The 13,541-nt window shown below is 40.2% G+C and overlaps 1 protein-coding gene and 1 long non-coding RNA gene across 3 annotated transcripts; both read left to right on the top strand.

Annotated features, from left to right (window-relative positions):
- Positions 1-910: 910 nt before the first annotated feature.
- Positions 911-3,416, top strand: LOC116509798. The gene is made up of 3 exons (XR_004255534.1): positions 911-1,203; positions 2,417-2,565; positions 3,377-3,416. It is a non-coding gene; the product is annotated as an uncharacterized LOC116509798 (long non-coding RNA).
- Positions 3,417-4,031: 615 nt separating this feature from the next.
- On the top strand, positions 4,032-13,333 carry DDX59 (DEAD-box helicase 59). 2 transcript variants are annotated; one of them, XM_032219111.1, is made up of 8 exons: positions 4,032-4,393; positions 4,673-5,493; positions 6,712-6,879; positions 7,896-7,985; positions 9,005-9,256; positions 10,031-10,183; positions 10,722-10,850; positions 12,967-13,333. In XM_032219111.1, exons 2-8 carry the CDS (start codon positions 4,684-4,686, stop codon positions 13,228-13,230), a joined length of 1,866 nt encoding a protein of 621 aa, XP_032075002.1. In that variant the 5' UTR covers positions 4,032-4,393; positions 4,673-4,683; the 3' UTR covers positions 13,231-13,333. The 2 variants fall into 2 exon arrangements, with proteins under 2 accessions (XP_032075002.1, XP_032075000.1); XM_032219109.1 differs by having other exon boundaries at positions 4,668-5,493.
- The last annotated feature ends 208 nt before the right edge of the window (positions 13,334-13,541 follow it).

Raw genomic sequence — 13,541 nt, 5'->3', positions numbered from 1 at the left:
CATCAAATTAAACTGCATGCAAACTTATTTTAGGGAATCAATCTTTTTGTGTGCATCAAATTAAACTGCATGCAAACTTGTTTTAGGGAATCAATCTTTTTGTGTGCATCAAATTAAACTGCATGCAAACTTATTTTAGGAAATCAATCTTTTTGTGTGCATCAAATTAAACTTATTTTAGGGAATCAATCGTTTTGTGTGCATCAAATTAAACTGCATGCAAACTTATTTTAGGAAATCAATCTTTTTGTGTGCATCAAATTAAACTTATTTTAGGGAATCAATCTTTTTGTGTGCATCAAATTAAACTTATTTTAGGGAATCAATCTTTAGGAAAGGTCCCTTCCAACTCTGTTACTTTATTATTTGGGAGAACAAAGGAGCCTTTGTCCCCCTCAGGGGACTTCAGAAAGCTAAATGTCACGTTGTGGTGGGGAACGATGAGTAATAAAACGAAACGCTCATGAAAGGGGCGATTGGAGCCAACAATCGCTTTATCCTCTCTTCTCCCCCCCCTCTTTTTTTTGTTAGGAACTATTTGGGTTGCAAAACTTCAAACGATGAGCAGCAACAGATAGTAAACTTTGATCTTCTGGCTGGCTTTCCATTTCATGCAGCACCAGCAGCCGCTTCGGAAAAAAAGTCAAGGGAATTATCGGGCTTTTGCAGAGAACAAAACGGGCCTTTGGTTTGCAAACGGGCGGTTGGTTTCCAAGGAAACCTCGGGCTGCTTAAAAAGACGCGCGTCCGCCATTTTATGCAGACGTCATCTGCAGCGCGCCGGCGGTCGCTCACGAGGCAGCCCGCGTTTCCAAGAGGAACCGGAAACGAAGGCCCGGAAATAACAGCTTCTCTCTTCTTCTTTTTTTGTTCTACCTCGGAGAATCCGAGGCGCCTGACGATGCCTAGAACGGCAGGTTAAGCGTTGCAGGAAGCGTAGAGAGGAGCCGGTCTCCAGTGCGCTGGAGGACGGACTTTGTGGTAGGGTGATTAAGGAAGCCTGAATCGCTTTGCACGGGGAAACTTGGGGCGTCGGTCGTTGTTATTGCAAACGCCCCCCGTTCCCCCTTTGCGTGCATGCTGCCTTTTGTGTTGTTTTGGGTCGCTTTGTCTGCCTCTGCGGTCATGTGCTAGAGAGAGCATCGGATCCAGTGGGAGAATCGCTGGAGATCTATGGATGGCAGGTCCAAGGGCTGATTTGCAGTAAGTTGGCAACGATTTTTGAACTGTTAAAAGTCGGGAGCTATTTTTAAATTGAAAGTAAATATCTTCGCCTAGTTGATTGTTTGGGGGGGGGGGTCTCTGTAAACCGCTTAGAGTGCTTTAACATAGTGGTCTCCAACCTTGGGCAACTTTAAGACTTGTGGACTTCAACTCCCAGAGTTCCTCAGCCAGCTTTGCTGGCTGAGGAACTCTGGGAGTTGAAGTCCACAAGTCTTAAAGTTGCCCAAGGTTGGAAAATGCAAAGCAGAATGAAGCGGTATATAAGTCTAAATGCTATTGCTATTATGGCCATGACTGCTTTGCCGTTTTATTGCTTTGATCTGTGTGTTGCTCTCTTAATTGCACGCTACATTTTTTTAAAAAAATTAGTACATTGACCTGCTTGCGCACAGAATGTGGTTCCAGGGCTTCCACTGATTTTTTTTAATTATTTGTTTATTTGATTTGTCCAGTCGTTTACGTTTTTGCAAGGTAATAGGTATAAGAATTAAAACATGGGCATGAATGGAATGGATACGAATAAATGGGGACAGTAGGAGAGGGATGGTAGGCGCAATGGTTCACTTATGCGCTTATGCCCGTAAGGGGGGGGGGGCCTTACGGACCTCTCAGGAATGGGGTGAGGTCAATAGTAGAGAGGTTAAGGTTGAAATTATGGGGATTTGAGGATGTAACAACAGAGTCAGGTAGAGCATTGACCACTCTGTTGCTGAAGTGGTATTTTCTGCAATCAGGTTTGGAGCGGTTTACATTGAGGTTGCCTTTCTTTCTTTCTTTCTTTCTTTCTTTCTTTCTTTCTTTCTTTCTTTCTTTCTTTCTTTCTTTCTTTCTTTCTCCCGTCTTTCTTTCTCCTTTCTTTCTTTCTCCTTTCTTTCTTTTTCTTTCTCCCCCTTTCTTTTCCCTTACCTTCCCTCTTTCTTTCTTTCTTTTTCTTTCTTTCTTTCTTTCTTTCTTTCTTTCTTTCTTTCTTTCTTCTCTTTCTTTCTCCCCTCCCCACTTTCTTTCTCCCTTTCCTTCCTCCCTCATTCCCTCTTTCTTTCTTTCTTTCTTTCTTTCTTTCTCCCCTCCCTTTCTTTCTCCCTTCCCTCCCTCCCTCATTCCCTTTCTTCCTTCCTTCCTTCCCTCCCTCCCTCCTTCTTTTTTCTCTCTTTCTCTCCTTTCTTTCTTTTTTTCTTTTTCCCTTCCTGTGAAGAACCCCAGAAGGTCTTTGATAGGAGGAAGAAAAGGCAGACGTTTTGATACTGAGAAAATGCCCATTGATCATCTGGCATTCTTAGAGCTCCACTATTGATTAGCTTAGCCTGAGCAAGGACAGCACTTTCAATAAACACTCAACTCAAGGTCAGTACACACTTTCTTTCTTTCTTTCTTTCTTTCTTTCTTTCTTTCTTTCTTTCTTTCTTTCTTTCTTTCTTTCTCCCTTGAAGCCTCCCCCCCCCCCCCACGCAGTCAGTTTTTGCTCTGCTGACTGGAGAATTCTGGGAGTTGAAGTCCACAAGTCTTAAAGTTGCCAAGTTTGGGAACCACTGCTCTAGTTTTAACAAAGATCATGGTTCATCTATTCTGTGTCAGTTCCAGAGGACACATAATAAAGAAAGGCTTGAAGAAGTCAGCTTGGGTTTTCTTTTTTTTAATTTCATGGAAAGAAACAGGCAGTGAATCAGAAGAGAACATTTGGGTTAACACAAGGAACATGTAAATCCTATTTCGGAGGCCCAGGGGGGATAAACTGACATTAAGATAATGTATAATTCAGGACAACTTTTTGATGCATGCAATACGGGGAGTGGAGAAAATACCACAGTGAGGCTTGGAGCTGGGGAAAAAAATGAGTGGGGCCTCAGTTTTTCTAGCCACAGATACAAATATTATTTTATTTTCAATGAAAATGACCTTGGGTTACAACTGTATTGCTTCCAAGCAATGGGTGCTTTGTATTGGAAGAACAATATATCACTGATTTGGTACAGTACCGAGTTGCTTTAAGAAACAACTTGTTAATTTTAGATTCTGAGACAGAGATTATATTATTAATTTAGAAATAAATGTTTGCCTCAGTCATTTAAATGAATAATGAACTATGAGCATTGTCTAGAAAGCAGTGGAGGATGCCCTGTATTTAATGACACAATGTTCTTTCCTGTTCTGCTAGTTATCATATTTTTCGGAGTATAAGACGCTCTGGAATATAAAACACAGTTTTTGGGGAGGAAAATAAGAAGAAAAATTCTGCCTCTGCCTACCAGCATCCATGGTATTAAGCTGGCAAGCTTCCTGACTTGGCACACATGTTAACAAGGTGAGCCAATGAATAGGGATAGCAACTAAGTCAGCCAACGAGGACTAATTGGACCCTGAAACAGTATTTGCCGTGTGAGCGACAAGGAGACAGGAAGGAGCCTGGCTTAGCTGAGAACTGAAAGTGAAACTGCTTGTGTTTTGCTTGTATTTACTGCTACCTTGGAAAACCTGCTTTTGGTATTGTATTGTATATTATTATTATGATTTTGAATCCTGCTGAATCAGTTACTTGTGTGTGATTTCGCAATGTGATGGCTGCTGCAAACTCTGATCTGCCAGGTCAGCTTCAGCACTTACTGCAGCCTGATTCAGCACAGCTGATCGGCGGGTGGATTGGACTGCCGGAATACCCCCAATCAGCTGTTCCAGGCTGCAGGGATTGCCACAGACCATCGCTGCCTCCATGCCTCGTGTTTTTGGCCTCTGGTGGAAGTGGATGGGGCTACATTCGGTATATAAGACGCACCCAAATTTTCACTCTTTTTTGTTGGGGAAAGGTGCGTCTTATACTTTGAAAAATACAGTAAATAGCTATTGCAGCAAAATTCCCAGATATTTTACTTCTCCATGTTGAAACTGGAGCCGTTGCAGCCCTTCAGAGCTCCATAACAAACAAACACAACACAAAAAGAGTAAACTAACCTAAAACTATGCTCATCGTTTGCATTATCAGAAAAATATTTATGGATGGATTTGATTTAAAAAAAACCAATCGCATCTCTTAGAACACAGGTGTCAAACTCACCACGTCACATTGATATCACGTGACATTGTGATGCTTTTTGCCTTTGTAGAGCTGCGGTGGGCATGGCCTGCGCGTGACGGATCCGGCCCGCAGGTCGCCAGTTTGACACCCTTGTCTTAGAAGGTAATGGGGTTTACTTCCAAGATTAACTGACTACTATGATACGTTTCTAACTGTAATTTAAATGCTGTAAAAAATGATCCAGGTTTAAATAACTCTTCCACATGATAAAATTAATAGACTCTCACCACAGCTTATATGATTCCAATTCAAATAAACTTGCTCCTCTACAAATGGAGAATAATCTGTTTTTTGAGCTTCCTGTTGCCCTTGCTGGATCATGTGGAAATGTTAATGTGGCAGAAGATTGACAGTTCTAATGATTGTGTATTTTCAGGATAGGTTGTTGAAGAATGTTTGTTCCCAGATCTCTCAAGGTCAAGAGGAATGCTGTTGATGAGGAGTGTTGTGTCGCGAAAAACCCCAAATCTTCCCACAATGAATCTGCATCTGAAAAGCCTACAGAACTTGGAGATTCCAGGTCTGACATCATAAATGCAGCAACTGTTGAGACTGATGCATTGAAATCAACAGAAGGACACAGTGCGCCACAGATATTTTCAGATTCAACGCTGGCCCTTACTGAATCAGAGTCAGAAAACAACGAGGACTCTTGTGATACAGAGGAACCCATAAAATCTTTCAGTAAAACTCAGCGCTGGCCACAAGCTGGGGAACCTGTATGCGTGGTCTGTGGCCGGTATGGGGAGTACATCTGTGACAAGACTGATGAAGATGTATGCAGTTTGGAATGTAAAGCCAAGCACCTTCTACAATTCAAAGGAGAGCCGGAAAGCTTAAAGCCTACTAAGAGTGAACAAGCCATCTCTCAGCCCACCTTAACTGATGCCGCTTATGCGTACGAAGAGAATGAATTCCTGTTAAGCCTTGAGGAGGAGCAGATCGAAGGCTTAAAACAGCAGCTGGGCATCGCTGTCGAAGGGCAAGGAGTTGCGAGACCCATTGTTGAGTTTGAACATTGTGGCTTCCCGGAAATTCTCAGCAGCAATTTAAAAAAAGCCGGCTATGAAGTCCCAACCCCTGTCCAGATGCAGATGATTCCAGTTGGGCTACAGGGCAGGGATATTGTGGCCACTGCAGACACCGGCTCCGGGAAAACTGCAGCTTTCCTGCTTCCTGTTATAATGAAAGCTTCAGAAGAGGTAACCTTTGTCCATTGAGAGGATCCACGTTTATTGAGAAGAATTGTTCAGAGCATTCCAAGGCATTTGAGAAATTCCGCATAAGGTTTTTGAAATTTGAAATTTAATAGAATTTGTATGCCGCCCAATCCCATGGGACTCTGGGCGGCTTACAGAGCAAGATAAAAAACATTTAAAAAAATTAAAAATAAAAATACAGTTGTTAAAATTACATACCATCCATTCTGTCTAAGTGGGGCTGGACATTGATCAACAGCCCCAGGCCTGCCGGAACAGCCAGGTTTTGGTGGCTTTTCGGAAGGCTGGGAGAGTGGGAAGGGTCCGGATCTCCGTGGCACGACATAACCGTGAACGTCAAAAGTGCGCCAACAAAACCGCAGCGCTAAAACCGCGATGTCAAAAGCGCGCCGACAACAGCGCGCCGACAGAAGCGCGATTTAAGTTAAGGTAAGGTTTAGGGTTAGGTTTAGGGTTATTTTTAGGGTTATGTTACAGCGTGCTTCTGTTGGCGCGCTGTTGTCAGCGCGCTTCAGCGCTCATTCGTCTCCGCGGTTTTGACGGCGCGGTTTAGTCACACGCGCTTTTGTCGTACGCGCATTTGTGGTGGAACCCGGATCTCTACGGGTAGATTGTTCCACAGGGCCGGCGCAGCTACAGAGAAGGCCCTCCCCCGAGGGCCCGCCAGCTGGCATTGTCCGGTTGACGGCACCCGGAGGAGGCCCAACCTGTGAGATCTCGAACTTTGTTGTTTTCTGGAGAAACTATACATGTAAACTTTTTAAAAAAAATAAAATAAAGTAGGTTTTGCCTTTCTGTCATCTCACTTAAAATATGTGATTATATTTGTGATGTTCATCTGAATATGTTTTGTGGAAGAAATTCATACTTGGGCAATTTAAATGCTAATAAGTCTGAAGACTGGAGCAGAATGATTACAATGAAAGAATAAGCAAAATCTTCCTTCCCATCTTCGAATGACTCCCTTCCTTCCACTTGCTCTCACTTCTGCACCTAAGGCAGAATATTGGTGTAGTGGTGTATACTGCTGCAATATGTTATACATGGTATGACTACTGACATCGCAAGATTAACTACGGATGTAGTGATGGTATTGAGTTGGTTTGATATAAATTAACTCCTCTCACGTTTTCTTTTTCTGACATTTTTAATCAAAGGAAAAATCAGTAACCTATTATTTGTTTTTTTTTGCTTTTTAAGACTGACACTTTGTCTGCTCTTATTCTGACGCCAACGAGAGAATTGGCTATACAGATAGAGAAGCAGGCTAAAGAGCTCATGACTGGTCTGCCGAATATGAGAACTGTTCTTCTGGTTGGAGGATTGCCTTTGCCGCCCCAGCTTCATCGCCTGAAGCAAAACGTTAAGGTAAATCACGTTATGTTAACAAGGTGAGCCAATGAATAGGGATAGCAACTAAGTCTGCCAATGAGGACTAATTGGACCCTGAAACAGTATTTGCCATGTGAGCGACAAGGAGACAGGAAGGAGCCTGGCTTAGCTGAGAACTGAAAGTGAAACTGCTTGTGTTTTGCTTGTATTTACTGCTACCTTGGAAAACCTGCTTTTGGTATTGTATTGTATATTATTATTATGATTTTGAATCCTGCTGAATCAGTTACTTGTGTGTGATTTCGCAATGTGATGGCTGCTGCAAACTCTGATCTGCCAGGTCAGCTTCAGCACTTACTGCAGCCTGATTCAGCACAGCTGATCGGCGGGTGGATTGGACTGCCGGAATACCCCCAATCAGCTGTTCCAGGCTGCAGGGATTGCCACAGACCATCGCTGCCTCCATGCCTCGTGTTTTTGGCCTCTGGTGGAAGTGGATGGGGCTACATTCGGTATATAAGACGCACCCAAATTTTCACTCTTTTTCGTGGGGGAAAGGTGCGTCTTATACTTTGAGAAATACAGTAAATAACTATTGCAGCAAAATTCCCAGATATTTTACTTCTCCATGTTGAAACTGGAGCTGTTGCAGCCCTTCAGAGCTCCATAACCTTAAACCTCCTTAAATGCAGGCAGGATCATTCTTTCTCTTAAAAGTATTCACTTTTGGATGCAGTCACGTACCAACCAAGAAGGGCATGGATCTCAAATCCTGGTAGACATAGAGGTCCAAAGAATCTGTCCTTTTTCTCCAGTAATAGGGCCAAACTTTTCCCAGATAACCACATCAGTCCATATCTCAACTGCTTCCACAGAACCAGTACATCCATCTCCAAGCAAATCTAAGTAATTTTATGTTTCGTGTGCTGTGAAAAAATCCTGTTTTTCAAATTTAAACATTTTTTTTCAGTTTGGATATTTGATTTAATAAGTTTGTTGGAAGTTGTAATAACAATGAATTTATTTATTTGTGTTTCCTGCCTTTATTTTAGGTAATCATAGCAACACCTGGAAGGCTCCGAGAAATTCTAAAGCAATCATCTATTCAACTTCATAATATTAAAATTGCTGTTGTTGATGAAGTAAGTATATTATTTTTCAAAAAATTGTGGGGATAGTCACTAGGGTAAAGACTCTTCTATTTTGAGGAGGTAGGTTAAATGACTCTTTTTCTGTACGGTAACTAAACACTGTAGACCACAGTGGGCAAAATATTACAGTTTTAATACTGTAGTTTATGCATGATTAGATTTACTTACATAGCATGTTTGGATTAACTTAGCTTGACATACAATTCAGTAGTATCTCAAAACCTTTTCAACTGTCCATTTTTGAAGATAATGTTCCAGCAGCTACAAATTACAACTGTGAAGATCTTGGCAAAGAAAGAGATGAGTGTGTAAAAGAGTTACTTTCACCTACTTTGGTGGGCATTGAAATAGACCAAATTTTAAACAACATCCTATCATGCTGGACTGTTCCACATAATTATTGTTGACAGAAGTTGTGGACAGAAAAGAGACATAATTCGAGAAACTGGGAATATGTACTTCCTAGCCAAGTTGTCTTTGTTATTTATTAATTTATTTATTAATTAGACTTATATACCGCTTCATAGGGCTTTCAGCCCTCTCTAAGCGGTTTACAATATATTTTTTTAGCAAATTGAGTCAGCAACTTGCCCCCACAGTCCGGGTCCTCATTTCACCCACCTCGGAAGGATGGAAGGCTGAGTCGACCTTGAGCCGGTGAGATTTGAACCGCTGAACTGCAGATCACAGTCAGCTGAAGTGGCCTGCAGTACTGCACCCTAACCACTGCGCCACCTCGGCTCTATCAGCAGTAGGGAGCATATATTTTGCACTACAATTACTATCTAAAGGACTGCTCTTTCTCTCTCTATGGGCATCGGTGTTCAGAACCATCTGCTAGCATGGTTATTGCTGGGAGATGAATTTCTCACAATACCGAAGTAGTTAAGTTTGGGAAGTGCTGATCGGAAAGCCCAGATAGATGTTGCTAATAAATGTAAAATAATGTTTTCCCTCATCTTCAAGAAGAAGAAAACACTAGTTTTAATCCATTTCTTTGTTTAAACTAGGTTGATACCATGCTAAAGATGGGCTTCCAGCAGCAGGTCTTAGAAATTCTGGAAAATATTCCCAATGATCATCAAACCCTCTTGGTGTCGGCCACGATGCCTTTAAGCATTGAACAGCTGGCAAGCCGACTTCTGCAGAATCCAGTCAAAATAACAGTCGGAGAAAAGAATCTGCCGTGTTCCAACATTCGCCAGATTATTTTGTGGATAGAGGAGCCTTCCAAAAAGAAAAAGCTTTTTGAAATATTAAATGTTAGTACCCTCATGGAAATGCACGTATTTGTTTCTTTTCGTCAACCATAGATATTTTTTTGGGGAGGGGATGTTCTAGAACCATTGCTATAATCAATTTTGTTCTGGAAATGCAGCCATTAAAACCATAAATCTATTCCTCTTGGGCAATTTCTCTGCTGAAATATTGATAGCATCAATCTTATTAGTTATGTAGACTTGCATATTACTGCATGTACGTATGTATATGTGTACACGTGTGTTTATATTTGGGATGGGGGTGGATAGGTGTGCCTGAACCTGTGACGGTGGAAGCCATTTTAATTAAGTAACAACTAATATTCAAAGAATTATGCCCTACTCCAAGGCATTTTTGCTACGTTTGAATAGAAATCATGCTATGCTATACTATACATAGTTTTCATAAGAGTGTTAAAAGAATTTGTATTGTGGCATGTTTCCTTCATAAGAAACTAAAACATATAACCTTTGGGCTGTGAGAATTTAAACAGCTCTTGTCAAAATACCTAAATCCTCATGGTGTTAAAAGCATTTTTACAAACTATAGTAATAGAAAATAATTACGGATATTTGCATTCTTTTTAACTATTCAAAAATATTTGAAACATTATTACTTCAGCCTTAGTAATATTGGAAAATAGTTGGATACTTCCTTTGCTTTATTTACCACCACTAAATCTCACACTATTCCATTTATCTTTTTTGGGGGTACATAAATTAATCTTTTTTTAACCTTATGCTCACTGTGGTCTCCCTGTCTCCCTCTTTTTTTAGGATAAGAAACTCTTTAAGCCTCCAGTACTGGTATTTGTGGAATGTAAATTGGGTGCTGATCTTCTGAGTAATGCTGTTCATAAAATCACAGGTTTACAGACAACATCAATGCATGCTGAGAAATCACAGTCAGAAAGAACTGCAATTCTACAGGTCTGTAAACATCTGGGGCCTATCTAAAAAAGCTAGTTAAATCTATGATTAAAGAACTCTAAACAAGGTTTTCCCAAAGTGTGGCTTGAGCACCTCTTGAGGTTCTGCAAAATCAAAATATTTCAAAAGTTCTCTTGTTTTAATTTCTAATATAGTAAATATTGATACAGTAGCTACAACCCTTATAAACCAAAGCTCTTTGGGGTTCTCAGTCTTGAGACCAAACTATTTGAGAACTGTTCCTCTAGACACAGTACACTATTAGGTAGAGAGTTTGAGATTGACCCCTTAGTGAGTCTACTTTTAGATGAAAGTTATTTTTCATATCACAAAATATATCTGAAGATCCATTGTGTTGGCTAAAGGAGCTATGGAATCATGTTTTCAACTTTATAAAATTACATAGACACTTCTTTTTCCTTGTTGTTCATCTATTGTTTTTGTTTTCTTTGAAATGTATTTTTTGGCTGATGCCTTTGTAATTTTGAAAGGTATATCTCTCTTGATGAAAATAATGATTATATTTCTCTTGTGCTAGGGATTATTGCAAGGGAAATATGAAGTCGTAGTAAGTACTGGAGTGCTTGGGCGTGGACTTGACCTTGTCAATATTAAGCTGGTGGTGAATTTTGATATGCCATCTAGCATGGATGAATATGTGCACCAGGTAAATACACTTTCTGATTTAAAAGGCGTAGTGTAATATTGAATCTTTAAATAAAAAAGCAAGTCTGATTGCTCAAAGGACCTACAAAGTGCTTGATGATACAAAATGGACTGCGGAGGAAGGACTTTTTAAATTAGAAGTTCACTCTTGAGTATATTACACATTTTAAAGAGTGCCTAAAGAGCTATATTCCGTGTTCTGTCCCCCCTTCTCCGCTCGTTAAACAGACGACATGCAAACAAACTTAAAAGGAACTCTTTTTATCAGTTCTCGGCTCAAACTGGCTACGAGCCCAAAAATAACATAAATAAAGTCTCAGACTAGATAACAGAATAGCAAACAAAAACTCTTACAACTCAATGCACTTCTCCAAGTGTCTCCTTGAATCAGGGTTACAGAAAACAAAGCACTTTTCCAAGTGTATCTTACATAAACCACGACTGATGATCAATCAATGTTGAAAGAACCAAGGAACGTTGACTCCTGCAACCAGGGCGTGGCACCATCCATCATTTTATCCCCAGAATATACCCCTAACGAGCCCCAGCTGCATAGTTAATCTTGCATCCTGAAAAGACTCACAGAAGACATCTGCTGAGTCACAACAGTTCCGTATCATGCTATAGGTATAAACAACGAATTGTAGTTTTCCAAGCACATTTTGAACAAACAGGTAAGAGAACCAACATTCATTTCAAAGTCTATGGAGATTCTCAATCATCCATGTCAGTGGGTCCCAAAGGTGCTTTTCAAAAGGCAACTGGATTTAGTTTTTTTCTTGAAAATATTTTGTAAAAGTGGAATGTTTTCAAGAAAAAAAATGAGAAAGTCCAATTGCTTTTTGAAAAGCACTTTTGGGTACATTCATTTAAATAACTTCCTTACTAAAGTTAAATTAAAAATGCAGCGAACAACATTGTTTCGTGATGTGTCCATTACTCTACATCTCCTGCCAAAAATACTTGAAGTATCTTACGGGATCATAAAACTTGAAAACACATGCAATTTATTTTGTTAATTGCTTAGTGTTATTGTATCTATTTGCTACATTGTTTTTTTTTAAATTTTGCTGATCATTAATCAAATAAATATTGTACTGTATTGTATTGTTCCTTTGTCCATGACTGAAACTTTAGTCAATTTAATTATTTGTAATTAGATATATATTGTACAGGGGGTCCTTGACTTATGACCATTTGTTTAATTATGGTTTGAAGTAACAACAGCTTTAGAAAAGTGACTTACGTTCTGCCTTTGAAGTTACCACTGTTACACTGCCTCCACAGTCACATAGCAATAGCAGTTAGACTTATATACGGCTTCATAGAGCTTTCAGCCCTCTCTAAGCGGTTTACAGAGTCAGCATATTGCCCCCACAGTCTGGGTCCTCATTTCACCCACCTCGGAAGGATGGAAGGCTGAGTCAACCTTGAGCCGGTGAGATTAGAACCACTGAACTGCAGATAACAGTCAGCTGAAGTGGCCTGCAGTACTGCACCCTATAGAGCCGAAGTGGCGCAGTGGTTAGAGTGCAGCAGTGCAGGCTACTTCAGCTGACTGCAGTTCTGCAGTTCGGCGGTTCAAATCTCACCGGCTCAAGGTTGACTCATCCTTCCGGGGTGGGTAAAATGAGGACCCGGATTGTTGTTGGGGGCAATATGCTGACTCTGTAAACCGCTTAGAGAGGGCTGAAAGCCCTATGAAGCGGTATATAAGTCTAACTATTGCTTGCTTTAACCACTGTGCCACCTCGGCAATTCAGATGTTTGGGAACTGGCACGCATTTAAGACAGTTGCACAATGTGATTGTGATTTGCAACCTCACTTAGCTCCCAACAAGCAAAGTTATTTGAAGAAACCACGTTTAATTAGTAGTCAAGTGATTCATTTAACAACTGAATGATTCAGTTAAAAGGTGCAGTGATTTGCTTGAATTTTTATGATAAAAATGGTTGTAATATTCAGGTCCAGTTTTGTAATGATTTGCTTTATGATCACACTGGTTTACACTGAAAATTCTGATTAGAATTGTGGCTGTAAGTCAAGCTCTATCTGTATAAGTTACCTGTAACATTTATCATTGATTTTAAGTTCCATTGCTTCCTCCTTTTTTTAGGTTGGAAGAGCAGGTCGGCTGGGCCACAACGGAACTGCAATTACATTTATTAATAATAACAGCAAGAGACTTTTCTGGGATGTGGTCAAGCGCGTTAAACCAACTGGCACCATTCTCCCACCTCAGTTATTAAATTCTCCATATTTACATGACCAAAAGCGGAAAGAACAGCTGAGGACCAAAGAACATCAGAATAAGCTTGTAACGGGGGATAATCTTATGGACATTATTAGAAAACATGATAAAAGTACGCCTCAAAAATAACAAGCTATATTTAAAAAATATAATTTGTTCACGTCGACTTGTTTTATATGCAAAATTTTAATCCATTTCTATGGATGTGCTTCAATAAAAATATAAATTTGTAGTCCCATTAATTCAAAATGAGAGAGGTATTATTTTTTTTTTAACATAAATACAGTCTCTGACTAGATAACGGAATGAAAAACAAAACAACTCTTACAAGCTTCTCCAAGTGTAGCCTTGAATCAGGGTTACAGGAAACACCAAAGCACTTATCCAAGTGTATCAAGCAATGTTGTACGCACGAAGGAACGTTGACTCCTGCGACTAGG

This window comes from Thamnophis elegans, chromosome 5 (genome assembly GCF_009769535.1).
Source record: "Thamnophis elegans isolate rThaEle1 chromosome 5, rThaEle1.pri, whole genome shotgun sequence".
Taxonomy (NCBI): domain Eukaryota; kingdom Metazoa; phylum Chordata; class Lepidosauria; order Squamata; family Colubridae; genus Thamnophis; species Thamnophis elegans.
This window is presented reverse-complemented; position numbering and strand designations above follow the sequence as displayed.

What these genes read in the sequence shown, in the direction of transcription:
- DDX59 (XM_032219111.1), top strand. Translation starts at nt 4,684, where the DNA reads ATGTTTGTTCCCAGATCTCTCAAGGTCAAGAGGAATGCTGTTGATGAG. An exon ending in GCCTGAAGCAAAACGTTAAG is followed by an intron (nt 6,880 to 7,895) that starts GTAAATCACGTT and finishes CCTTTATTTTAG; the next exon opens with GTAATCATAGCAACACCTGG. An exon ending in AAAGAACTGCAATTCTACAG is followed by an intron (nt 10,184 to 10,721) that starts GTCTGTAAACAT and finishes CTCTTGTGCTAG; the next exon opens with GGATTATTGCAAGGGAAATA.